This window comes from Neoarius graeffei, chromosome 22 (assembly GCF_027579695.1).
Source record: "Neoarius graeffei isolate fNeoGra1 chromosome 22, fNeoGra1.pri, whole genome shotgun sequence".
Taxonomy (NCBI): Eukaryota; Metazoa; Chordata; class Actinopteri; order Siluriformes; family Ariidae; genus Neoarius; species Neoarius graeffei.
In genome coordinates this window covers 15,302,212-15,329,911 of record NC_083590.1, presented here as the reverse complement: position 1 = coordinate 15,329,911, position 27,700 = coordinate 15,302,212, and the positions used below count along the sequence as shown (strand labels likewise).

Below are 27,700 nucleotides of genomic sequence, written 5' to 3'. Positions count from 1 at the left end.
CACATTCTGGAGAAAAACGGAGATGCATCCTGTCTTCCTTATTCTGCTTTCCACCTGCTTTTACAGGTCAGTAAACGGTGTGTTAACTTAAAAAAATGTTTTTATTTTACTGCTTTTTATCACTGCTAACATAAACAAGAGAGGTTCAGATGGTTCGCCGAAGTTATTGCTGGAGAAACGTAACAGTAAAGGGAGAAATTTCCCGCATGGCCGCCATTACGGGTCGAGCTCATCTTGGCTTAGCACTTGCCAACATGAGCCTGTACACTTTACACACTTACAAACGGCGGGTTATTATTTTCATCTTTCCTTTAACGTATTTTTTGTTAAGATGTGAATAATTCATGTTATATTTAAAAGTGACTGAGTTGATTAGCTGATGTAGCACAAGCATTCGATTAGCAATTCTGTGTAGCCGAGAGACGCGCTTAAAAGGCCAATGCGTCCAACATGCTGGATTTTCATAATGCACTGTGAATAACGATTTCTACCAGTAAATTACTGAAAAAAGACAAGCATGTAATGTATTTACTTATTTTGGTTACTGAATATAACTGTAAAGAGAAATGTGAAGATTAGAGAAACTGAAGGAGTGTATAGAGAACAGATGTGGAAAATTTAAATGTACATGATGTGAACAAAGAATTGGCTGAATTGTATGGCAAAGACTGATGTTTGTTTACAAAGCTTTTATTTTATGGAAAATAAATCAGACTCCGACACATTCTGGAGGAAAACAAAGACGCACCCTGTCTTCCTTATTCTGCTTTCCACCTGCTTTTACAGGTAATTTATTTGTCCCTGTTCACGGGACCCGTAACACATGACATGGTCACAAGCTAGGCACGAATGAGAGTTTTCCGCTTTTTCTGAGTAAAAAAAACGACCTTTTTATATTATGCCAAATCTGTTGAGAATTTTTTTTTATTAATTTCAGGGGGTTGGGGTATGTTCCTTCATGCTGTTCAAACTTTATTAACTCCAACGATGTTTACACATTATTTGTAAGTTGCCATCTTTAGTCTCGTTTAAATCTTGTTGAATGTGATGTAAAATTCGTGTTATCTACATTGTTATTGGTCAAAACATCGATGTTGAGACCATAATAGCCAATCAAAACAGTTTTTACAAAGACACCCACATCCGCTTGTTCTGAACCACTAGAGGTAGCATCACAGTGCTGTTAGCCAATCAGAGGTAACACGTTTACATGTCATGAATATTAATGAGTAAGAGCTGAAATCCTGTCGTTCTCCCGCCACCCACTCCTCCACCAAACTAGAACAGCCTGAAACAGGAGAACCACAGCATTTTTTTCACCAAAACCGGCTCACAGGGCATTCATTCATGCTAGAGACCACCGCACAATTAATGAAAAAACAATGCAATGAGACCTGGATCACCTGAAACTCAAAACATCCCAAAACATGGGTGGACAGGAATGAAGTACATTTACTGGAGTTCTGAACTTATGGACATTTTTCATATCTATACTTTACTCGAGTGTTAATTTTTTGGAAGATTATGAGTTTTACTCCACTACATTTGAAGGACAAATATTGGACTCTTGACTCCAGGACATTTCTCTGAAGGTTCCTGTTACTCATTACCCTGAAACATATCTATCAAATCAGCAGATGAATTTTTGTTTCGTTTCTAAAATGCGAGGCCATACGCTGTGTTCGTGACAGGAGAAAACCAATCACAGTAAACTCCGCCTACGATCAAGTTCAAAGTGCTTGCTGCATTTTTTGAACAGTTCAGTTTGAACTTGGTGGTGGTGATGACAGGCCCGGATTTAGCTTTACCCACCAGGGTGGGCAGGAAGAAATGATAGGGGGGCGCCCCTCGTCGGAGTCAAATCCCTCAAACTTGCTGCTAAAAAACTGCTATTTGCTACCCTCTGCATTTGCCCGGGCTTGGGACCGGCACAAGTAGGACACTGGCTTGTGTCCCGTTGAGGCTGCATTCATATGTTTATCTATCTATCTATTAATTAGGCTATCATCTATTAATTATCATATATATCTATTAATTGTCATATCTATGTATCTATCTATTATCATATCTATTTATTAATTCGGCTATCTATCTATCTATCTATCTATCTATCTATCTATCTATCTATCTATCTATCTATCTATCTATCTATCTATCTATCTGTCTGTCTGTCTGTCTATCTTTGTCTATCACATCAGTTTCACACCAGTATCATGTTTATCTATCTATCTATCTATCTATCTATCTATCTATCTATCTATCTATCTATCTATCTATCTATCTATCTATCTATTAACTGTCTATCTATCTATTTATTAGTTATCTCTATCTATATATATATCTATCATTTGTATATTTTTGTCTATCTTTGTCTATCACATCAATTTCACACCAGTAGGCCTATCATGTTTATCTATTTATCTATTTATTAGTCTGTTGTCACCTATCTATTTATTAATCTATTTATTTATCTGCTATCATCTATCTATTCACTAATTATCATATCTATCTATCATTTATCTATATTTGTCTATCACATCAGTTTAGCATTTGTATGTCTATCATTCACATTAGCTTATCTGTCTATCAGTTACATTTGTATCATGTTTATCTGTCTATTACATATGTCTCCACCAACACCAACATCCTTTTTATATATCTTAGCATAACATCAGTCTTCTGTTTGTCTTTGCAAAAATTCTCACAAATTCATCCATGTCCAATGTATTTGTTATCGATTTCTCATGAACCAAGATGACCAAATTTCTTTTTCTGCCATGCAACATGGTGCGACGATAGGGCGTTAGGACACGTGCCAGCGTGGAGAAGGAACTCTCACATGAAGCTGAGGACACACCAATTACCAGGGCTGTCACATACAACTTGTGCAACACAGGAAAAGCTGTCTTATACACCTCCATGCATTTACACACAGTGGACAGGTCTGTTTCCTTTGGACATTCCTTGACCAACATTGGCTTTGCAACAGTAACCTCATTTTTCAAAATCAAATAGTCTTCTCCAGTTCCAGCAAGTGCATGCAGAGGCTGCAATAAGGTGGAGTCTAGAAATACACTAGATGCAGGTACTAGGCTGGATATGGCTGTCATTAAGTCTAGATTCTCCTTTGAGAATCTGCTTTCCAATTCTGAAATGGCCCTGTCAAGGATGTTGAATAAGGATCTTTTGAGAGACTGAGTGGGGGTGATAGTGGGGTTATACGAATCTGTATGACCCACAGTTGAGAACACAACACTTTCACCAAGGTGTTTACTCAATGTTCTCCGTCTTTTTGGGTGATGTGACTCATCCTCATCAGTTAACTGAGAATGCTCAGTCCAGCAATGGTCTTTACGGATGTCTTTCAAAGACTCAAGTGAAGCACTAACAACCCCACTAGCAGCACACATATCCACAGACTGAGACTGAAAAATTCCATTTGCTGGTTTCAAGACACCAAGCACCCGCACTAAAAAGTTGCCAATCTCAAAGAAATGTGTCCTCTTTATTTGAATTAAAAGGCCTGATGCCTCAGTGCACAAATCAACTGAGGCCTCATCATCCTCGGCAATCTCAGACAGGATAGTGCAAAGACGCTCTTCATTCTCCACAATGCACCTTGTCACATCATAATGGCTTGTCCAGCGAATTTCAATTAGTCGTCTGAGACAAGGACCATCATACCTTTGTGACACATAGTGGTGACGAAAGAAGTTATACAGGGAATTACAGAGGTCAAAAAACCTTTGGGCACATGGCTCACCCTGCATAGCATGCACAACCACTAAATGCAACTGATGGTTGTAACAGTGAACATATGGCACATATCTACCAACCTTCTTTTGCAGTAGTGCTTGGACACCACCTCGCACTCCACTCATCACCGAAGCACCATCATAACACTGGCTAACTATACTGTCAGCACTGTAGCCAGCATCAGAGAGATGTTTTAGTATTTCGGTGCAGATGTACTCTGCATCAAGTTGATGCAAGCTAAGTAAGCCAATCAGATGGTCCTCTGGTATGGAATTACTTACAAACCTTATCATTATGGACAAATTCTCAATATTACACCTGTCCCTTGTCCCATCACTTTTCACACAGAATCCTGCAGAGTCAGCTTCTGAATACCTCTTCTTGATCTCTGCCTGAACCATGCTGGCTAGTGTTTCAATTATTTCATTTTGTACATCCTTAGATGTGTAGGTAGCATTTTTTGGTATGCCTTTGGCAATAGCAGCTAGCTTCTCATCCTTCTCTAAGGTATAGGTAAACAACTTCAAAAAAAGACCAGAAGCAATATCATCACCTTCACTGCTGTCAGGGTGTATTAAGGTTTCTTTCGTTCCACGGAGTCCCAACTCATTAACACAAAGAAACTTAATAATGTCACCAATACTTCTGATATAGTACCGGTTCCTTTCCAGCACTGTCTTTCCGACCAGCATGCTGTCAATTGTCGCCCCTGTCACTTCTCTAGATTTGTGTTCAGCCCAGGTAGCTGCAGCCTGTACATGACAGTAGCTGGACGCATGTTTCTGCAGTCCCCTGCCACTTTCGAGTGCTGCTTTCCAATTAGTAAAACCTCGCACGGTAAAAACAACATCCTTTTCATTACCGGCTTTGCTATCTTTCCGACAAGGGAAACAGAAACATGCGTCTTTTTTAATGGAGTACTCGAGCCATGGCCGTGTGCGGTACCAGGCAGGGTTAAACGCACGTAATGTGGCACCAAATGCACGTTTTGGGTATATGGTTAAAACGGGTTGGGATGGTACATCTTCGTTCAAGTCTGTGCTAAGTGGTGGGGCTGAGGCAGCGGAGTCTGGGGTTGAGACATTGGTTGTGGTGGGTACACTAGCCTCTGTATTCTTGCTAGATGTGCCACTGCTACTACTACTGCGAGGGGCACATTGTTCGGCAGAGGTAGAAGCAGCACTAGGCTTGCTTACAGGCTTAAAGAAATTGTACATTTAGCTCTTCAGTCAGCAGCAGTCGGGTGCACTGAGAGAGTGAATGACTGTAACTGTGAGTGTGTGTACACGTAGTAAACTTTAGGAATTCGCTTCGGAAAAATCAACGTCTTCTGTGTCTGACAGAAATCTCTGATTGAATCATGCATCCGTTGCTGGGGGCGTGGTTATGTATAGGGTTGTTTTTTACACGCAGCTCATTGGTCTCAGTGTGTCCTGTGTGTTCTGATTAGGGATGTTAACCGATGACCGTTTGACCGGTGGTTGACCGAATCAACGTCAACTGGTTAATTTTTTTTTTTGGTTGTCGGTGAAAAAAAAAAATCAATCGTTTTGAAGCTGCCGATTTTGGAGCGGAGAACCTGCAATTCTGTGTTGTAAACGCTTGGGGCATGCCATGCAGTGTAAGGACGACAGCTGACAAATCAGAAACACCCATTCAGTCATGTCCCGCCCTCCCGCCCCAGTCAAAGACAGCTGACAAATCAGAAACACCCATTCAGTCATGTCCCGCCCCAGTTAAAGACAGCTGACAAATCAGAAACACCCATTCAGTCATGTCCCGCCCCAGTTGAACACAGCTGCCACTCGGCTAAAGAAAAAAGTGTAGACAGGCTTTTTAGCTTACAAATTACTATTCTGTTTTTATTATTATTATTATTATTATTATTATTATTATTATTATAAGGCACATTGAGTTTAGTCCTGCCTTGGCCAGTGCATTCTGAAAGTATGTTTCGGTCTGTAGCCAACAATGCATTGCAGATCATATCTCTCCACACAAACTGAAGGCGCAGATGCCGACTTTTTCACGGCTTTTTCATGGACTGTAACGGCATTTGCTTATGTAGTAATTTTAATACAGAATTTACTCTGATTAAATTATTCAGACACTCCAACGCCCCCCCCCCCCAAAAAAAAAAAATCGAATCTGCACGAGCCGTGAAAAAGGAGCGCCGTTTGCATCCCTGTAATAAACTCATAGGTTAACCGACTTTAACCGGCTAATGAGGCTCGGTGGTCGGTCAAGATTTTTTTTTAGTTTTCGCCATCCCTAGTTCTGATCTGACAAATGTGCACCTTTTGCTAGCCGTCGTCCGCCCGTCAGAGCCGCTACCAAGTCATACAGTTATCGTGGTATTTTTTTTTAAATATTGACAGAATGTACCTATACATTCCCCATATCTTGATTGTGTGGGCAGGACTCACGTTTGGGTGGGCACTGCCCCCCCTACATCCGGCCTTGCCCATATCTTGATTGGGTGGGCAGGACTCACGTTTGGGTGGGCACTGCCCCCCCCAAACACATCTGGCCTTGCTGTGATGATGGTAATGATGACTACAGCAGATAAAAATGATGGTTCCTCACCAGAGCACCCAGGGCCAGATCTAAAGTCCATGTTTGAGATTTTGAAATAAAGATTTGTATTGTTTTACAAGTTTGCTCTGTTTACCGCAAACAAATGTCATCACTGTTACACAAATTTCCCGTCCAACCTGAGAAAGCATGGTGAGGGATGTAAACATTAGTTGGTGGGGTGTTAAAAAATGAAAACAACTACACTGTCCTTTTGTTGATTCAACTGTGTTTCTATCAGCATTTCTACAGGCTTTGTATCATATTCTACACACTTTTTATTCTACAGGTTCTACAAGCGAGTCACTGCATTCAGTAGGTTGTTTCCGAGTCATTAGATTCTGTAAATGCATCATGGCAAAAATACAACACCACCTCGATATTAAAAAGGAAACAAGAAAAAAATTAAAATGTACTTTTTGTTAGGACTAGGACTGTTTTGGCCTCTAGAGGCCGCTGTTATTTCCTTTTCGTGTCATGTTTATTTTGGCCTCTAGAGGCCGCCACTGTTCCTGTGTTTTGTGTTTTTGTTAATTGCCTGTTAGTCCTGATTATCTTCACCTGTGTCCCTAATTAGTTTGTGTATTTATACCCCTGAGTTCGGTCCTCTTGTCACGGAGTCTTTGTGCTGTTATGTTTATCTCCAGTTTCCTCTGTACTGTGTTCTTTGTTTTTGCACTTTGCTTTTCTTTTGGATTTAGTTGTGACTGTGTTTTTTGGATTATACTCTTTGTTTTTTTTTTCTGTTTTTGTTTTGCCCTGTATATAGTGTATATAGTATAAATAAACCTTTTGATTCTTTTTCTACTTCCGCCTCACGCCTCTGCATTTGAGTCTTCCCCCTGGTGGCCTAGTGGGGGTTTGCTGGATTATCACACCAACGAACCAGGTTCAAATCCCAGCAAAACCCTAACAGAAAGACTCCGTCATGACCGACTCAGCAGAGGCTGCTTCAACTGTCTACCCGGCCAACCTTCAGGGAATTATGGCAGCTTTGACACGCTTCGGAGCAACCATGGACGCTCATGGACGTACGCTCACCAGCCAACGTGAGGCCCTTGCTCGCCACGAGGAACTGCTTCAGCAAATTGGGAAAACCCTGGCACAGCTGACATCTCTGCCTGCATCTCCTGATCCAGCTCCAGCTCCCGCTCCTGTGCCTCCTGCCATGCTGCCTTCTTCACCTCGCGAACCCAGCCTTCCTGCACCACAGAGGTACGACGGCAAGCACAGTGAGTGCTGAGAGTTCCTTACCCAGTGTCAACTTACCTTTGAGCTTCAGCCTACCACCTACACTACGGATCGCCGCAAGATTGCCTTTGTGATAACCTTATTAGCTGGTAAGGCGCGAGCCTGGGCTACTGCTATCTGGCAAAGACAGGGACCTGAGTGCCTGGATTTCCAGCTGTTCTCTGAAGAGATGCTTCGGGTCTTCGATCAGGCGGACATCAGTACTGATGCAGCCCGAAAGCTCATGTCCATCCGGCAAGGAGGAAGCGTCGCAGATTACGCCATCTCGTTCCGAACGCTTGCAGCAGTAAGTGGATGGAACGAGACTGCCCTGGTGTCAGCCTTCCACCATGGTCTGTCTGACCCCATCAAGGACGGTCTGGCCTCTATTGGATGCCCAAGTGACCTCGAAACCCTCATCTCACATGCTATTCGTCTGGACAACAGGATGAGAGAACGCCACCAAGCCTTGAGCCCCCCCAGCCTCCCTACCTCTACCTGGAAACCATCTACCTCCTTCAGTGACTGTCCAGAACCCATGCAAGTGGGTCGTACTCGCCTCTCCGCATCTGAGAGGGAGCGCAGAAGGAGGGACAAGTGCTGCATCTACTGTGGCAAGCCTGGTCACTTCCGAGCATCATGTCCCGAACTCTTGGGAAAAGGACCGCCCCGTCCAGCCGAGGGAGGGTTGTGACGGGGCCTACCCTCTCTCCCGGACTCCCTGGCCAAGGAATCTACATCCCGGTCTCCATCTCCTGGGGTGAGTCTGTCCACTCTTGTCAAGCTTTGATAGACTCAGGGGCGGCTGGGAACTTTATGGATATTCACTTCGCCCAAAGCATCAATATTCCGACTGCACCTCTTGAAGTTCCACTGTCTGTGTCTGCCCTCGATGGCCAAGCGTTAGGTGATGGAAGAGTCACCCAAGTTACTTCTCCAGTCTTCCTCCAGTCTCAAGGTCACAAGGAAGAAATATCCCTGCACCTGATTCCTTCACCTAAGTTCCCAGTTATTCTAGGCCTTCCTTGGCTTACTCGCCATAACCCTCGCATAGACTGGGTAACAAGCCAGGTTGTGGAATGGGACCCTGCATGCCATGCCTCTTGTCTGCTCTCTAGCTCTCCTGTGTCTCCTGCCGAGCCCCCTGATCTCACCGAGTTATCTCAAGTTCCCACAGAGTACTGGGATCTCAAGGAGGTATTCAGCAAGAGCAGGGCCGCCGTTCTTCCTCCGCACTGGGCCTACGACTGTGCCATCGACTTGCTCCCTGGGACTACCCCTCCTCGTGGCAGACTGTTTTCCCTCTCTCAGCCAGAACGCAAGGCCATGGAGGAGTACATCAAGGACGCCCTGGTCTCTGGGTTCATTCGACCCTCCACCTCACCTGCTGGTGCCGGCTTCTTCTTTGTCGGCAAGAAGGATGGGGGGCTCCGACCATGTATTGACTACAGGGGCCTGAACAAGATCACTGTGCGCAACCGATATCCCCTTCCGCTGATGTCCACTGCTTTCGACCTGCTCCAAGGCGCCACCGTCTTCACCAAGTTGGACCTATGGAACGCATACCACCTCATCCGTATCCGACAGGGAGACGAGTGGAAGACTGCCTTTAACACCCCGTCTGGGCACTACGAATACCAGGTGATGCCCTTCGGACTCACCAACACACCAGCTGTTTTTCAGGCCCTAATCAACGATGTCTTAAGGGACATGATTAACCTGTACGTTTTTGTCTACCTCGACGACATCCTTATCTTCTCCAAGACCATGCAGGAGCACCGCCACCATGTCCGCCAGGTTCTCCAGAGGCTGCTACAGAACAATCTGTTCGCCAAGGCCCAGAAATGCGAATTTCATGTTCCCGAGGTCTCCTTTCTGGGATTTATTGTACGGACAGGCCAACTCCAAATGGACCCTGCCAAGACCCTGGCCGTCCGGGATTGGCCTACTCCCAAGTCTGTTAAGGAGGTTCAGCGGTTCTTAGGATTCGCTAACTTCTACCGCAAGTTCATCAGGAACTTCAGTTCTGTGGCAGCACCCATGTCAGACCTCACCAAAGGGACAGGTGGATCTTATGTCTGGTCTCCTCAGGCGGAAAAGGCGTTCAGAGACCTCAAGGACCGCTTCTGCACGGCACCCATTCTGGTCCTCCCGGACACCTCCCAACCATTCATTGTGGAGGTGGACGCCTCGGACAGTGGTGTTGGCGCGGTGCTCTCTCAACGTTCGGAAGGAAAGCTGAACCCCTGTGCTTACTTCTCCCACCGCCTGAGTCCTGCGGAGTCCCGGTACGATGTGGGGGATCGAGAACTGCTAGCGGTCAAACTGGCCCTTGAGGAGTGGAGGCACTGGCTGGAGGGAGCGCAACATCCATTCCTGGTTTGGACTGACCACAAGAACCTGGAGTACCTCCAGCAAGCCAAGAGACTTAACCCTCGACAGGCTAGGTGGGCCCTGTTTTTCAGTCGGTTTGACTTCACCCTCTCGTACCGCCCCGGCTCCAAGAACACCAAACCTGACGCACTGTCCAGGCTGTTCTCTGCCACTAACAGGGAGAATGAAGTCGGGCCTATTATCCCTGTGTCCCGGATTGTGGCCCCTGTCCGCTGGGGTATTGAGGAGGCTGTCCGACGAGCCCAACGCCAGGACCCCAGTCCTGGGACGGGGCCACCGGGCCTCTTGTACGTCCCACATCAAGCCCAGGCCAAGGTTCTCCAGTGGGGTCACTCTTCCCCTCTCACCGCCCACCCGGGAGCTCGGAGGACCCTGGAATTCCTGAAAAGACGCTTCTGGTGGCCTAACATGGAGCAGGAAGTAAGGTCATTTGTCCTGTCCTGTGAGGTTTGCACCAGAACCAAGAACCCACGACAGCGTCCCCAGGGTCTCCTGCATCCTCTGACCATTCCCCGGCGTCCCTGGTCCCACGTGGCAGTCGACTTCATCACGGGTCTCCCTGAGTCACAAGGTAACACAGTCATTTTGGTCATAGTTGACAGATTCTCCAAGGCCTGCCGCTTCATACCACTGTGCAAACTCCCCTCTGCTCTTGAAACAGCGAAACTTTTGTTTAATCATGTCTTCCGAGTCTTTGGTCTTCCACAGGACATCGTCTCAGACCGAGGGCCCCAGTTCTCCTCCCGAGTGTGGCACGGGTTCTGCAAGGTCATCGGAGCCACTGCCAGCCTCTCCTCTGGGTTTCACCCACAGTCCAATGGTCAGACGGAGAGGCTCAACCAGGACCTGGAAACCACCCTGCGAGGCCTGGCTATGGATAACCCGACATCGTGGAGCACCTGGCTGCCATGGGCAGAGTACACCCACAACACCCTGCAGTCATCGGCCACCAAGCTGTCGCCATTCCAGTGCCAATTCGGGTTCCAGCCACCTCTGTTCCCAGACCAGGAGGAGGACGCGGGGGTGCCCTCGGTCAACCAATATGTGAGACGGTGTCGCAAGACCTGGAGCAAGGTCAGGAAGACCCTCATACAGACCTCCAGAACCAACCAGACTCAGGCCAACCGCCATAGAAGACCTGCACACACTTTCCGCCCTGGGCAGCGGGTTTGGCTGTCCACTAAGGACCTTCCGCTGCGGGTGGAGAACCGCAAGCTTGCTCCTCGCTACATTGGCCCCTTCAAGGTGGTGCGCAGGGTGAACCCTGTCTCCTACCGTCTCCAGTTGCCCCGGACTCTGAGGATCAACCCCACATTCCATGTTTCCCTGTTGCGGCCCGTACTGACATCTACGTATGCCCCTGCCCCTAGGAACCCCCCACCCCCCCGCATCTTCCAGGGGCAGACTGTGTTCACTGTGAATCGCCTGCTTGACTCCCGCCGGGTCCGCGGCAGGTTGCAATATCTGGTGGACTGGGAGGGCTATGGTCCTGAGGAGCGCTGCTGGGTTCCTGCTCGGGATGTCCTAGATAAAGAACTGTGTCGGGACTTCCATTCGGCCCATCCGGATCGCCCTGGGAACGTCAGGAGACGCTCCTAGAGGAGGGGGTCCTGTTAGGACTAGGACTGTTTTGGCCTCTAGAGGCCGCTGTTATTTCCTTTTCGTGTCATGTTTATTTTGGCCTCTAGAGGCCGCCACTGTTCCTGTGTTTTGTGTTTTTGTTAATTGCCTGTTAGTCCTGATTATCTTCACCTGTGTCCCTAATTAGTTTGTGTATTTATACCCCTGAGTTCAGTCCTCTTGTCACGGAGTCTTTGTGCTGTTATGTTTATCTCCAGTTTCCTCTGTACTGTGTTCTTTGTTTTTGCACTTTGCTTTTCTTTTGGATTTAGTTGTGACTGTGTTTTTTGGATTATACTCTTTGTTTTTTTTTCTGTTTTTGTTTTGCCCTGTATATAGTGTATATAGTATAAATAAACCTTTTGATTCTTTTTCTACTTCCGCCTCACGCCTCTGCATTTGAGTCATCCTAGTGGGGGTTTGCTGGATTATCACACCAATGAACCAGGTTCAAATCCCAGCAAAACCCTAACACTTTTGAAGACTTAAACTGCACATGAAGCATTTTTTTTTACATATTTCAAAATATGATATGTACGTATACGTATTTCAAAATATGATGCTGTTGAAACACACAGCTGCCAATTCTGAGATGAGAGGAATGAAAACTGACATTTTTATGAGGCAGAGAAGTTGAGTGGATTTACTAAAAAATTGTCAGTTCAGAACTCACAGCCAAAACACATCATACAACACCGCCGTGACGTCACATTGGTTGCAAACTTACTATCACATATCACATTCCACTACAGCGGACAGTAAACCCAAACAAACAGGAGGTTGATATTGTGTCACTGACGCACCAAATAATGTTAGTTTTATGAACACAACCTTTACCCCGGGTATAAGGACGCATCAGATCCCATCCGATCCGGCTCCAAGAAGAAACTGGGTCAAATTTGTGCAGCGGTATCACCTGGACTTTCATGAACCTCTGAGCAAATACACTGCGCTGTGCTCAGCACATTTCAAAGACAGCTGTTATGAAAGAAGGTATTCGATTCCAACCAGAGACTCCGTCACAATAAAACCACCAGAAATCATCAGTGAACGCCAAAAAACACAAGTAAGTTTATTTACCAAAATGTTATATTTTATGTAAACAGCGAGTGAACAATCTGCGTCGCATAATTTATTGTTCTTATTGTTTGTTTCATGGCCCTCCGTCACAAATAAGACTATTCTTGTAGAGATGGAATAATGAATAAACCTTCAGGCTAAAGGTAAAAAGAAAACTAAAGGTGAAGTTTCATGAAAGAAGAAGAAGAAACGTATTTCATGTTGTATTTCATGCTGTGATGCCAGTGGTATTGCTCATCATATCACAGCACTGATGTCTACATAGAGATCAATCTGTCACAGTCACACAAACAGCTCTGCAGACGACACACAATTTATGGTTTTGCTTTTCATCTCTTTCAAGGAATCATTTTATTCAAATAACGGATTTTAAAGCTTAAAATTTTTGAAGAGGGCAGTTAGTTTGTGTCTCAGTTGCAGTTTGTGTGATTAGTTACAGTGTTGTAATAAATTTAACAGTGATTTCAGACACATTGCAGTCGGATCAAGTCCCGTTTTGTGCTGCAGCCAGAGGCGTCAGAAGCATGTTTAATGTGTGTGTGTGGGTGGGGGACACTGGTGGGGGGTCTGGGGGTCCTCCCCCAGAAAATTTGTAATTAATTAGATGCCATTTCCTGCATTCTAGTGTATTTTTAATAGGTTGTTAAACACCTAATTTTACCTACAAAATTCACTTAATTCAATGACTATTTTAGAGGCTCAACAATAAGTCCCCATTCAACTCGTCCATATATTCATCAGCCTGTTTTTAAACCCACTGCTCTGCCTAAGATAATGAGATGAATGTGACAATTTATCACCAACAATGACTTTATGGGTGCGATTTATTTTTTATTTTGTGTTTCCTTTTTTATTTAGTTTTAAATGTAACACAACATGCCACTGTGCCAAGCAATAGTGACACTCAACTGTATGTTTAAAAATAAGAATATTCATAATTTCACACAATGAACAGGCATGACATGGCATCATGCAAACTTCACAACACAAAATCACACTGTGTCAAGCAATGGTGACATAAAAAATAGCTTCACACAATGAACAGGTGCAATTTTGTTAACCACCAACAGTGACTTTAGTGGGTGCATTTTACTTTTTTCCGATTTAGTGATACTCACAACAAAAATGACATGACATCATGCAGTCTTCATAACACAAAATTACAGTGTGTCAAGCAACGACACATAAAAGAGAACTTCACACAATGAACAAGTGCAGTTTTGTCAACCTACGTGCAATGGTGGTACTACAGTAACATTTACAGATTAGTATAACAAATAGATTTATAGATATAACTCCTTCCTACATTGGTGCCACCACAATTTCTACCACTTCATAACTTTTATCCCCCTTTCCTTCACAATCCACCTGGAATAACATCCATCTCTCTCCATTGCTTTCCTTTCTACTATTCCTTCCCCATACACTGATTTCCCATGTTACTTTCCAGAAAACTGGCAAAGACCAGACAAAACAAGTTCTTCAAATCACAACAGGGAATCAATAAATATCATCAGAGCAGACTTGACCTCATTCTTGGCATTACAATAAGGTCGCCCTACTGGGTTTGAATTAAATGATAGCTAACATTAAGCTAGCTGATACATCTCCTAACATTGAGTAGCCAGCTAACTGCACTAACATTTCCATTGGGACAAAAAAACCCTGTCCTATGGGGAAATTTCGACTGACTTTCCGCTTCTTTGTAAAGAATGTCCTTATGTCCATTGTGTCTGGGGAGGGAGCAAATACTGCAGACAATCCATCATCAACCAAGAATACCCCATTAGGCTAAGCTTATTTCATTGTTTAGTTGAACATTAATTTAACGTGGCCTGGGGTTAATTTTGAGGGCATAGAACAGAAGAATAAGGTTTTAGCAAAAGCCAGACATTGTGAGGTGGCAATGGGGCTGACGTCACCTCCTCCACTCTCGAGCAGCTGCACCAAAATGTCTCTGCTCGCACTGAGATTCACTCGCGTGCGGTGAGTTGTTGTAAGAAACGCCCAGAAAAACCAGAGTGGATTTTCAGTTGTACGTGTATTCTCTTATCGATCACGTGGAATGGATTCTTTCACGAAGCAATAGAAATGGTGCTGGGAGAACTAATAATTTATGTAAATGTGGGGGGATCCAAACGAAGAATTATGAAATGTGAATTCAGTGGTGGTGACGCCCATGATACTGATATCTCTCAAATCAGTGCAGCTCTAAAGAATCACAGATTTTGATTTTTTTTCTCTTTCTACCTTGATAAATGGTGCCTTTATAGTTATGTTTATCTTTCGCCGAATTAATTACTTTTTCTTCCTGTCCAACTGTAACAATTTCAATTTCTTTCCAAGTTCTTTAAATTATTATTATTATTATTATTATTATTATTATTATTATCAATTTCTTTTCTTTTCGTATTCTTTTTTCTCCCTTTCCTGATTTGTGATCATTTATTTAATATTTAATATGACTGATCCACCTCGATTAGCATGACGACTTGTGGATCAGTCCAATATTGTAACACAAACAGCTCTGCAGACGACACAATTTATAGTTTTTGCTTTTCGTTTCTTTCAAGGAATCATTTTATTCAAATAACGGAATTTAAAGCTTCAATTTTTTGAAGAGGGCAGTTAATTTGTGTCTCAGGTGCAGTTTGTGTGATTAGTTACAGTGTTGTAGTAAATTTCACAGTGATTTCAGACACAGTGCAGTCGGATCAAGTTCCGTTTTGTGATGCAGCTTCTCACATGCGTCCATCTGACCCAAAGACTCTCTGACAAATCATCAGTGTGCAGTGAAAAGAAACAATCTTCCTCCTCAGGACATTGATGATGAACCTAAAACCTCTGCTTCAGTCTCACTATTAGAGAATGTGTTTTACTGAGGAGCAGGTCATGTGACTCGCAGAGAGATGATCTTACCCCAGTGTCTCCAGTTTACAGTGAGGATTCTCCAGTACAGCACAGAGATGCTTCACTCCTGAGTCTCCCAGATTATTATCAGTCAGATCCAGTTCTCTCAGGTGTGAGGGGTTTGATCTCAGAGCTGAACTCAGGGCAGCACAGCCTTCATCTGAGACACCACAACCCCGCAACCTGCAGAGACACAATGACACACACTTCATCAACAGATTTTCATCTTGGTGTAATAGTGGTTGTGAAGATGATGTCTCTCATGTTGGACTGTCTCTATTCTCTTCACCAATCACAAGCTATTATTAATAATGACTCAAACATTACCACTGTTACTGACATTAAGTTTACTCAAGGTGCAAATGATTCAACATAGTCAATAATTTAAAGGTTTAAGTGAAGAGTCAGGTTTTGTAGAATTTATCTCTGCTTGACTGGATTTTTAATGATCACATATTTACTTGTAAAGACATTTAATTATTTCTTTAAAGTAAAAGTGATTCTGAGGAGAAATGATCACTTCATGACTAATATATTTGTTCCGCATGTTTTACTTTTACAGAAAGTTTTAATTGATAACACTGTATACAACTATTCACTGCTGCTTTAGTGAGTTATTGTGACTCTCAGAGAGATGATCTTACTTCAGTGTCTCCACTTTACAGTGAGGATTCTCCAGTACAGCACAGAGACGCTTCACTCCTGAGTCTTCTAGTTTATTCCCAGACAGATCCAGTGTCTTCACAGTCAGATGCAGTTCTCTCAGACTGGTGGTTTCTGAGTTGAGCACTGAGACCAGAGCTTCAGCGCTTCTCCCCTTAATTTTATCACAACTGATCCTGAAGGAAATAAAATAATACATAAGAAACTCACACAACTGATCAAACAGGTCCTCAAATCTATCACTGCATCATTTCATTTTCATAAATAACAAAAGTACAAACTCCGAGTCGACAATACACTGAAATGCTGCAACAGTAATTCATAGTTCGAGCTGTTCGGATTTGAGTTTTCTGCTGCACACGTCATCACTGACACATGGGATAAACACGCAACATCAAATCTGATCACCAAATCGGGAAATAAGAGTCTGATCTAAAATATTTATAAGAGGAGAAAGGAAAAGAGTTTCAAAAGTCAGGTTTTGATGAAGCAGAGTTCGAGGCAGAGTCATATTTATCTGAACAGATCAGACATTTGATTTGTTTTCTAATTAGTGAGCGACTGAAATGATCACAGCCCAGTGCTGAAGGAGTTTTATGGAGATACTCAGGATGAGCTTGTTGGCTAAGAGCGTGTGTGTGTGTTCCCAGGTGCTCCTTATTTGTTCGTGGTGCCAGTGATTTACAGACTGGACATGTTCTTCCCCTTACACTCTGTGTGTTGTCTCTCCCTGTCTGACCTGAAATCAAGAAATCACAGAGCTACAGCAGGGAAAAGAACAAAAGCTGTGAAGGTCAAAAAAGTTAAAATGTATAAAAGCTGTCTGGATAGTCAAAGAACAAAAGGATAATTAGCATGTAATAAATTGATATGATGTAATAAAAGTAAATAAGAATGGTGTTTCTAATGAGTTCTCTGTGAAAGTCTGTTTTTCCACTTGAATAAAACCTTTTATCAGGTCATAATAACAGTAAAGATTTTAATTATAATTCTGTATTCCTGCAAACTCCACATGGTTCTATCGGCCCAGTGTCTGCGTCATTACATTTCAGCTGTTACATAAGTTTAATCTGGAGAATTGTGAAGAAAAAGATTTTCAAACTAAACACAGTGAAGGTTTTGCACAGAAAAAAAAAAAAATCTCCATGTTTATTGGACACTGGAGCCTATAATAGAAGTGTAATTTGTAAAAACTGTAAATAAACTATAAGTAAAAGTTGTGTTTGATTATTTGCATTGATTTTTGGAAATGTGTTGTTTGTAAGTCTAGTTAGTTGGCTGTCGCTTCCATCTTCAGCTCACAGCTTCGATACTTCTTGGGACAAAATGACATCATTTGACCAGGGCTCTACACTAACTTTTTTTTTTTCAGGAGCACACGTGCTCCTAAGTTAAAAATTTTAGGAGCACAGGGAAAAAAATGGGGGCACAAGCAGGTTTTCATTTTAAAGGTTTATTGCAGTGCAAACCTTAGACACACCAACACATAAAACGCAAAATTCAATTGAGAATGAATGAATGAACAAATGAATGAATGAACAAACAAATTAATAACGAACAACTGAATGAATGAACAAACAGTAGCTAAACAGAGAGCAGAGCTCAGCAGAGCTAACATCATCATCAAGGACAGCTCCCACCCTGGCTCTGAGTTCTTTGACTTGCTGCCCTCAGGCAGGTGTTACAGGTGCATCAAAGCAAGGACCAACAGACTCAAAAACAGTTTTTTTTTCCCAAAGGCCATAACCACCTTGAACAATTAGCCTTTTTCACATTACGTCACTTGCAGGGGAACTCATATCCGTTTTCAGCCTTTTGAATGGAAGAAGAGGTATACGGCGGCAACATATGTTAACAAAACTGTGTCATTCACAGATAAGATTGATAATAATATTGCACATTGTTGTTTATCATTACGTATTGTTAGCAACCATTCCAGTCACCTATCTGCCTTGTTTTGGAAAGGAAGTTTACTGACTTTCTATGGTTGCACTGCAAAAAATAAAAATCTTAGGAAGTTTATTTGTCTATTTTCAAGTCAAAACATCTAGCCACCCTTATTATAAGACATAATTGCCCAACAAGCAAAACCTCATTTAGCTCGAAAGGCTAGTTTTTAGACAGTCCATCTTGAAAATCTTGTATAGACAAAATGTCTTGAAAAAGTCTTATTTGGAGCACCTTTGAAAATAAAACAAGTTTTTTTAAAACAAGTAAGTACATTTTGAACATTTGTCAAATGCTGTTCATCTTGTTTCAAGAAAAAAAAACAAAGTATGCTTGTTTTGGGAATAAATGAACTTTACTGAAATCTTTGAATCTTTCATTACAATTCAACTCCACCTTACATATCCTAAGTTTACTGCGACTGTTTTCTCAGTCATTCAGAGTGAGGTCCTTCTAGATGCTGTACATATTCTAGACCAGACAAGTGCCTTCAAAAAGGCTATGAGTGAGTGGAGGGCATTTTAGTGAGGTCTTTTTGGAATGCTGTGAGTTAAGTTCAGTGTTTTTTTGTTTGTTTGTTTTGTGCCTGATCTTGTAAACCCCTCATACACATGAATAGTCAGTGCCCCAAAAATGCACTGTTGCTTTGGCGCTGTGTAAGCACTGTAAGTCAAAATGCGTAGACTTTATTATTATTATTATTATTATTACTATTATTTATTTATTTATTTTTTGGTGCCTGAGGTCCTGGGGAAGTGGAATCTTAAGAGATGTTTTAATGTTTGAATGTTGAAATGGGAAAAAAAAATAAACTTGTTGCAATGCTACACGTGTCATCAACTTGATTCAAGATAATCTCTGGTCTCATATCTAGAATATTTTACTAATTACAGGTCACAAAAGGAGAATCTTTTAAGCTAGCCATGCTTAGTTGTAGAATTTAACAATCCTAATATTAGTATAATTAGCTTAAATTCAGTTTTTACTGCTAAAACTTTGTCATGAATTTAGGTGAAATACCCTTAAAATGAAATAAATAAAAATGACTTGAATGGCTAAATGTAAGAAGTACGATCTTGTTATAAGAACTATTTTGATTATTTTGAGTTAATCAGATCTCGCATAATAAGTTCCCCAATCTTATTTTGGAATTATTTCATCTAAAAACAGGTTAGATTTTTCATCTTACTTTAAGAAATCTTACCAAGTCAAATTTGACTAGTTCCATTGGCAGGTTTTTTTTCACCTGATTCAAGCAAATATGCTTTGTTTTAATCTTTTATTTCTTATTTTTGAAAGGCCATTTTTTGCAGTGTGCTACTTGTTAGCCAGCAGATTAGCATGCCGCCTCTTCTTCCATTCAAAAGGCTGAAAACGGATGTGAGGTTCTTCTGCAAGTGACGTAATGTGAAAAAGGCTAATTACATTACACTGACTGATGCCACTTCTGGAAGGTGCAACAATGCACCAACAAGGACCTAAAAGGACAATATTCTGACACTTACCTGATACAGTGCAATACTTATTACAGTGCAACCTCACAGAGCAACTTTTTAGTTTTTATAGCTTTTGTATATTTTATATTTATATTTCTACACTTTTACATCCATACCCAATACAATGCAATACCAAATACAGTGCAATATCCTGAGTTTTGTAGCTGAACTGAGTTTCTATAACTAATGTGCAATTAACATCTGCAACTCAACACGCCCAGTTGTATATATATTCTTTGTTTTTCTGCTGTGTTGTGACATGCACCATTTGTATATACTGTATATTATTTGTTTTTCTGCTGTGTTGTATGTTCCCATCTAAATGTTTGCACTGGGGTGTGTGCTTTCCATCTCATAACTGTTAGGACTGGGACTGTTTTGGCCTCTAGAGGCCGCTGTTATGTTTATCTTGTCATGTTTGTTTTGGCCTCTAGAGGCTGCCACTGTGTTTTGTGTTTGTCTTGATTGCCTGTTTCCTGCCCCGCCCTGTTCCTTAATTGTTTTGTGTATAAATACCCCTCTGTTTGTTCCCTTGCCACGGAGTCTTTATGCTATGCTGTCTTGTGCTAGTTTCCTCTGTCTCATGTATCTTGCCTGTGCCCTTGTGTTTTTGATATTTTTTGCTTTCTTTGGACCTTGTACCTTTTTGATCTTCTGAGCGTTCAGCATTTTGCCTTTCCTTTTGTTTTTGGACATTTAACCTTTGGATATTTTTATTTTGGTTTATCTTCTGAGCTTTTGGATTTTCTTTTTGGTTTTTTCCATTGGATTGTATATAGTGTAAATAAACTGTTTTTTAATACTCTACTTTCGCCTCTGCCCTGGTGGCCTAGTGGGGGTTTGCTGGATTATCACACCAGTGACCTGGGTTCGAATCCCAGCAAAACCCTAACAGAAAGACTCCGTCATGACCGACTCAGCAGAGGTGTCTTCAACGGTCTACCCGGCTAACCTTCAGGGAATTATGGCTTCTTTAACACACTTCGGAGCTACCATGGACACTCATGGACGAACACTTACCTTGCTCGCCATGATGTACTGCTTCAGCAAATTGGGAAAACCCTGGCACAGCTGACTCCTCTGCTCGCATCTTCTCATCCGGCTCCTGCTCCACCATCTGCACCCGCTCCAGTGCCTCCCGCCATGCTGTCTCCTTCACCTCACAAACCCAGCCTTCCTGCACCACAGAGGTATGATGGAAAGCATGGTGAGTGCCGGGAGTTCCTTACCCAGTGCCAACTCACCTTTGAGCTTCAGCCTACCACCTACACTACGGATCGCCGCAAGATTGCCTTTGTGATAACCTTGTTAGCTGGTAAGGCACGAGCTTGGGCAACGGCAGTTTGACAGGGACCTGAGTGCTCTGATTTCAAGTTGTTTATGGAGGAGATGCTTCGTGTCTTCGATCAGGCAGACACCAGTAAAGATGCAGCCAGGCAAGAAGGAGGCGTCGCGGACTACGCCATCGTGTTCCGGACGCTCGCAGTTGTCAGCGGATGGAACGAAGCAACCCTGGTTTCAGCCTTTCACCATGGTTTGTCTGACCCTATCAAAGACGGCCTGGCCTCTATCGGATGTCCAATGCCGCTTTTCCACTACCAACGCGGCTGAGTCGGGCTGAGCCGTGCCGTGCTGAGTTGGGCTGAGTCGAGCTGAGTGGGGCTGTTGGAGTTGCATTTCGACTACAACCGCGCTGAACCGTGCTGGCTGGAAGTGGGTGGACACATTGGGTGGAGTTAGCGAAAGTAGGTGGATGTCACGTGATGTCATTAAGCGGCGCAAACAGTGACATCAGTGAGCTTTTAAGCGGTAGTCTCACGACCCGGATAGTAAACAATAAACATGGAGTCGTTAGTGTTGCTGGTCTTGGTGCTGTGGCTTGTTGTCACCGACAACGCCAACAGATACTGGCAAGAGCGTATAGATGAGGCGAGGTGCATAAGGCTTCAGAAATTCTCGTAATTCTTCTTCTTCCGGGTTTACAGTGTTTACAGATCCCAGCGTGCTCATGGGGCGTGTGGGCATGTGAGGACACTCCTCACCAATCAGTGCACAGGGGAGTGTCTCCTCATGCCCCTAGCCTTACTCAGCTCGGTTTGGCTCGCTTCAGCCCCACTCGAAAACCGTGCGAGTTTTGGGTGCTAAGCAGGGCTGAAGCGAGCTGAGTCATGCTGTTCTGAGGTAGTCGAAACGCGAGCCATGTCGGGCTGAAGTGAGCTGAAGCGAGCTGAAGTGAGCTGAAAAAGGGTAGTGGAAAAGGGCCACAAGTGACCTCGAAACTCTGATCTCACATTCTACTCGTCTTGACAACAGGATTAGAGAGCGCCGCCGAGTCCTGAGCTTCCCCGGCCTCACTGCCTCGACCTGGAGCCCGTCTACCTCCTCCAGTGACTGTCCAGAGCCCATGCAAGTTGGCTGTACTCATCTCTCCACAGCTGAGAGGGAGCGCAGAAGGAGGGACAAGTGCTGCATCTACTGTGGCAAGCCTGGCCATTTCCGAGCATCATGTCCCGAGCTCTTGGGAAAAGGACCGCCCCGTCCAGCCGAGGGAGGGTTGTGAAAGGGCCTACCCTCTCTCCTGAACTCCCTGGCCAAGGAGTCTACATCTTGGTCTCCATCTCCTGGGGTGAGTCCGTCCACTCTTGTCAGGCCTTGTTAGACTCCGGGGCGGCTGGAAACTTTATGGATGTTCACTTCACCCAAAGTATCAATGTCCCGACTGCACCTCTTGAAGTCCCACTGTCTGTGTCTGCCCTGGATGGCCAAGCCTTAGGTGATGGAAGAGTCACCCAAGTAACTTCTCCAGTCTTCCTCCAGTCTCAAGGTCACAAGGAAGAAATATCCCTGCACCTGATTCCTTCACCAGAGTTCCCAGTGATTCTAGGCCTTCCTTGGCTTACCCGCCACAACCCTCGCATAGACTGGGTAACAAGCCAGGTTGTGGAATGGGGCCCTGCGTGCCATGCCTCTTGTCTGCTCTCTAGCTCTCCTGTATCTCCTGCCGAGCCTCCTGATCTCACCGAGTTATCTCAAGTTCCCACAGAGTACTGGGATCTCAAGGAAGTTTTCAGCAAGAGCAGGGCCACCGTTCTTCCTCCGCACTGTGCCTACGACTGTGCCATCGACTTGCTCCCTGGGACTACCCCTCCTCGTGGCAGACTGTTTTCCCTCTCTCAGCCAGAACGCAAGGCCATGGAGGAGTACATCAAGGACGCCTTGGCTTCTGGGTTCATTCGACCATCCACCTCACCCGCTGGTGCTGGCTTCTTCTTTGTCGGCAAGAAGGATGGGGGGCTCCGGCCGTGTATTGATTACAGGGGTCTGAACAAGATCACTGTACGCAACCGCTATCCCCTTCTGCTGATGTCCACAGCATTCGATCTGCTCTAAGGCGCCACTGTCTTCACTAAATTGGACTTATGGAATGCATACCACCTCATCCGTATCCGACAGGGAGACGAGTGGAAGACTGCCTTTAACACCCCGTCTGGGCACTACGAGTACCAGGTGATGCCCTTGGGACTCACCAATGCACCAGCTGTTTTTCAGGCCCTAATCAACGACGTCTTGAGGGACATGATTACCCAGTACATTTTTGTCTACCTCGACGACATCCTAATCTTTTCCAAGACCATGCAGGAGCACCGCGACCATGTCCGCCAGGTTCTCCAGAGGCTGCTGCAGAACAATCTGTTCGCTAAGGCCCAAAAATGCAAATTTCATGTTCCTGAGGTCTCCTTTCTGGGTTTTATTGTACGGACGGGCCAAATCCAGATGGATCCAGCCAAGACCCTGGCCATCCGGGACTGGCCCACCCCCAAGTCCGTCAAAGAGGTTCAGCGGTCCTTAGGATTTGCTAACTTCTACCGCAAGTTTATCAGGAACTTCAGTTCTGTAGCAGCGCCCATATCGGACCTCACTAAAGGGACAGGTGGATCGTATGTCTGGTCTCCTCAGGCGGAAAAGGCGTTCAAAGACCTCAAGCACCACTTCTGCATGGCACCCATTCTGGTCCTCCTGGACCCTTCGCAACCCTTCATTGTCGGGGTGGACGCCTCGGACAGCAGCATCGGCGCGGTCCTCTCTCAATGATCGGAAGGAAGGTTGCACCCCTGCGCATACTTCTCCCACCGCCTGAGTTCTGCGGAGTCCCGGTATGACGTGGGGGATCAAGAACTGCTAGCAGTTAAACTGGCCCTTGAGGAGTGGAGGCACTGGCTGGAAGGAGCCCAACATCCATTTTTGGTCTGGACGGACCACAAGAACCTGGAGTACCTCCAGCAAGCAAAGAGACTCAATCCACGACAGGCTAGGTGGGCCTTGTTTTTCAGTCGGTTCGACTTTACCCTATCATACCGCCCTGGCTCCAAAAACACCAAACCTGACACGCTGTCCAGGCTGTTCGCTCCCACCAACAGGGAGAGCGAAGTTGGGCCTATTATCCCTGTGTCCCGGATCGTGGCCCCTGTCCGCTGGGGTATTGAGGAGACCATCCGACGAGCCCAAAGCCAGGACCCCAGTCCTGGGATGGGGCCACCGGGCCTCTTGTACATCCCACATCAAGCCCGGGCCAAGGTTCTACAGTGGGGTCACTCGTCCCCTCTCACCACCCACCCGGGAGCTCGAAGGACCCTGGACTTCCTGAGAAGATGCTTCTGGTGGCCAAGCATGGAGAAGGAAGTGAGGTCATTTGTCCTTTCCTGCGAGGTGTGCACCAGAAGCAAGAACCCGCGACAGCATCCCCAGGGCCTCCTGCATCCTCTGACCATTCCCCGACGTCCCTGGTCCCACGTGGCAGTCGACTTCATCACGGGTCTCCCGGAGTCACAAGGTAACACTGTCATTTTGGTCATAGTGGACAGATTCTCCAAGGCCTGCCGCTTTATACCACTGTGCAAGCTCCATTCTGCCCTTGAAACTGCTAAACTAATGTTTAATCACGTCTTCCGAGTCTTTGGTCTCCCTCAGGATATCGTCTCAGACCGGGGGCCCCAGTTCTCCTCCCGAGTGTGGCACGGGTTTTGCAAGCTCATCGGAGCCACTGCCAGCCTCTCCTCTGGGTTCCACCCACAGTCCAATGGCCAGACGGAGAGGCTCAACCAGGACCTGGAAACCACCCTGCGAGGCCTGGCCATGGATAACCCGACTTTGTGGAGCACCTGGCTGCCATGGGCAGAGTACGCCCACAACACCTTGCAGTCATCAGCCACCAAGCTGTCGCCGTTCCAGTGCCAATTCGGGTTCCAGCCACCTCTGTTCCCGGACCAGGAGGAGGATGCAGGGGTGCCCTCAGTCAACCAATATGTGAGACGGCGTCGCAAGACCTGGAGCAAGGTCAGGAGGACCCTCATCCAAACCTCTAGAACCAACCAGACTCAGGCCAACCGCCATAGAAGACCTGCCCACGCTTTCCGCCCTGGGCAGCAGGTTTGGCTGTCCACCAAGGACCTTCCGCTATGGGTGGAGAACCGCAAGCTTGCTCCTCGCTACATTGGCCCCTTCAAGGTGGTGCGCAGGGTGAACCCTGTCGCCTACCGGCTCCAGTTGCCCCGGACTCTGAGGATCAACCCCACATTCCATGTTTCCCTGTTGTGGCCCATACTGACGTCCACGTATGCCCCTGCCCCTAGGAATCCCCCCCCCCCCCCGCATCTTCCAGGGTCAGACTGTGTTCACTGTGCATCGCCTGCTTGACTCCCGCCGGGTCCGCGGCGGGCTTCAATATCTGGTAGACTGGGAGGGCTATGGCTTCTGTAAAGCACATTGAAATGTGCTCTATAAATAAACTTGCCTTGCCTTGCCTTGCCTGAGGAACACTGTTGGGTCCCCGACCGGGACATTTTATATAAAGGACTTTGTCGGGACTTCCATTCGGCCCATCCGGATCGCCCTGGGAACGTCAGGAGACGCTCCTGGGGGGGGGTCCTGTTAGGACTGGGACTGTTTTGGCCTCTAGAGGCTGCTATTATGTTTATCTTGTCATGTTTGTTTTGGCCTCTAGAGGCTGCCACTGTGTTTTGTGTTTGTCTTGATTGCCTGTTTCCTGCCCCGCCCTGTTCCTTAATTGTTTTGTGTATAAATACCCCTCTGTTTGTTCCCTTGCCACGGAGTCTTTATGCTATGCTGTCTTGTGCTAGTTTCCTCTGTCTCACTTATCTTGCCTGTGCCCTTGTGTTTTTGATATTTTTTGCTTTCTTTGGACCTTGTACCTTTTTGATCTTCTGAGCATTCAGCATTTTGCCTTTCCTTTTGTTTTTGGACATTTAACCTTTGGATATTTTTATTTTGGTTTATCTTCTGAGCTTTTGGATTTTCTTTTTGTTTTTTCCATTGGATTGTATATAGTGTAAATAAACTGTTTTTTGATACTCTACTTTCGCCTCACGCCTCTGCACTTGAGTCATCCCCCTGGTGGCCTAGTGGGGGTTTGCTGGATTATCGCGACTGGGGTTTGAATCCGAGCAAAACCCTAACAATTATATAATTTTCCCACACCTTCTCCCATCGTTCTAGCTTTATTCACTACACTTTCTTCGTCGTCTGTTCTTTTATTCTTGTTTCCACCATCATTGCTTTTAAAAAACGCCGTTATTCTCTGCATAGCAAATATATTTCTCAGCTCGGTCCGAACCAGCTCTCAGTTATCTCTCAGTTGAATGATCTGATGAATCCCTAAAAAGCACTTTTCCCACCCAATGCCACACCCACAACATACAACCGTGGGAAAGAGGGGCAATCACAGAAAGAGGAGTAGAAAACGGGAAATGTTACGGGGGATATTTATTGTGATAGTAGGCTATTGTAGCATCAGCACAAAAGCACCAGACTCAACTTTAACTGAAAGTGTTATTCAGTAGCCTAAACTTATTCAAGCTACAGACCGAGAAGAATAAAAATGCTGAAATCTCATATCCCGGTAAAACGCACTAGCATGGCAGAACGGCAAAAAAAAATGTAACTTTTTCACTCCCCCCCCCGGCAGTGCTCTCGCACTGCAGGGGCGGGGAGAGTGAAAAAGTTACATTTACAGAGGCAATGCACGCAACTACAGACAGGGAGCAAGGCGCAGGCAGAACACACACACGCATGTACACAACACTGAACACACACACTTTAATGTTTGATAGATTTTAGAATGTTAAACTCGTCGTGTCTGTGCTCAGTGCTTTCCTAAATTGTCGGCCGCAAGAAGCTCTTGCACGAATGCGCGTGTTTGTTTTTTGTTGTTCGCATGCCGAAAAATTCGCTCGCAAATGCGAGTGAAATGTGCGCACTGTAGAGCCCTGCATTCGACACGTAAACGTTTTTCTCCTTCAATGACATCAACTGGTTTCCACATGTTTAATCGCTGCCCTTCAGTATTATTCAATTCTACATGCAACTGTTATCCCATCATTTATCTACTGATCTATTTGTATTAACACACTCTGGATCACCTAAAACTCAAAACATCCCAAAACAGGGGTGGACAGGAATGAAGTACATTTACTGGAGTTCTGAACTTTAGGACATTTTTCATATCCATACTTTACTCGAGTGTTCATTTTTTGGAAAATTATGACTTTTACTCCACTACATTTGAAGGACAGATATTGGACTCTTGACTCCAGGACATTTCTCTAAAGGTTCCTGTTACTCGTTACTCTGAAATATATCTATCAAATCAGCAAATGAATTTTTGTTTCTTTTCTAAAATGCGAGGCCATACGCTGTGTTCGTGACAGGAGAAAACCAATCACAGTAAACTCCGCCTACGATCAAGTTCAAAGAGCTTGCTGCATTTTTTGAAAAGTTCAGTTTGAACTTGGTGGTGGTGATGATGGTAATGATGACTACAGCAGATAAAAATGATGGTTCCTCACCAGAGCACCCAGGGCCAGATCTAAAGTCCATGTTTGAGATTTTGAAATGAAGAAAGATTTGTATTGTTTTAAATATTTGCTCTGTTTACTGCAAAGAAACATCACTGTTACACAAATTTCCCGTCCAACCTGAGAAAGCATGGTCAGGGATGTAAACATTAGTTGGCA

The 27,700-nt window shown here is 44.7% G+C and overlaps 1 protein-coding gene across 1 annotated transcript in view; it reads right to left on the bottom strand.

The window, feature by feature from the left end:
* The window catches only part of LOC132870287 (NACHT, LRR and PYD domains-containing protein 12-like), a 361,706-nt gene that overhangs the window by 17,224 nt on the left and 316,782 nt on the right, over positions 1-27,700 (bottom strand). The window contains exon 12 of the mRNA XM_060903922.1: positions 15,574-15,747. Within this exon, the coding sequence (XP_060759905.1) occupies positions 15,574-15,747 (174 nt within the window). The remainder of the gene's footprint in view (positions 1-15,573; positions 15,748-27,700) is intronic.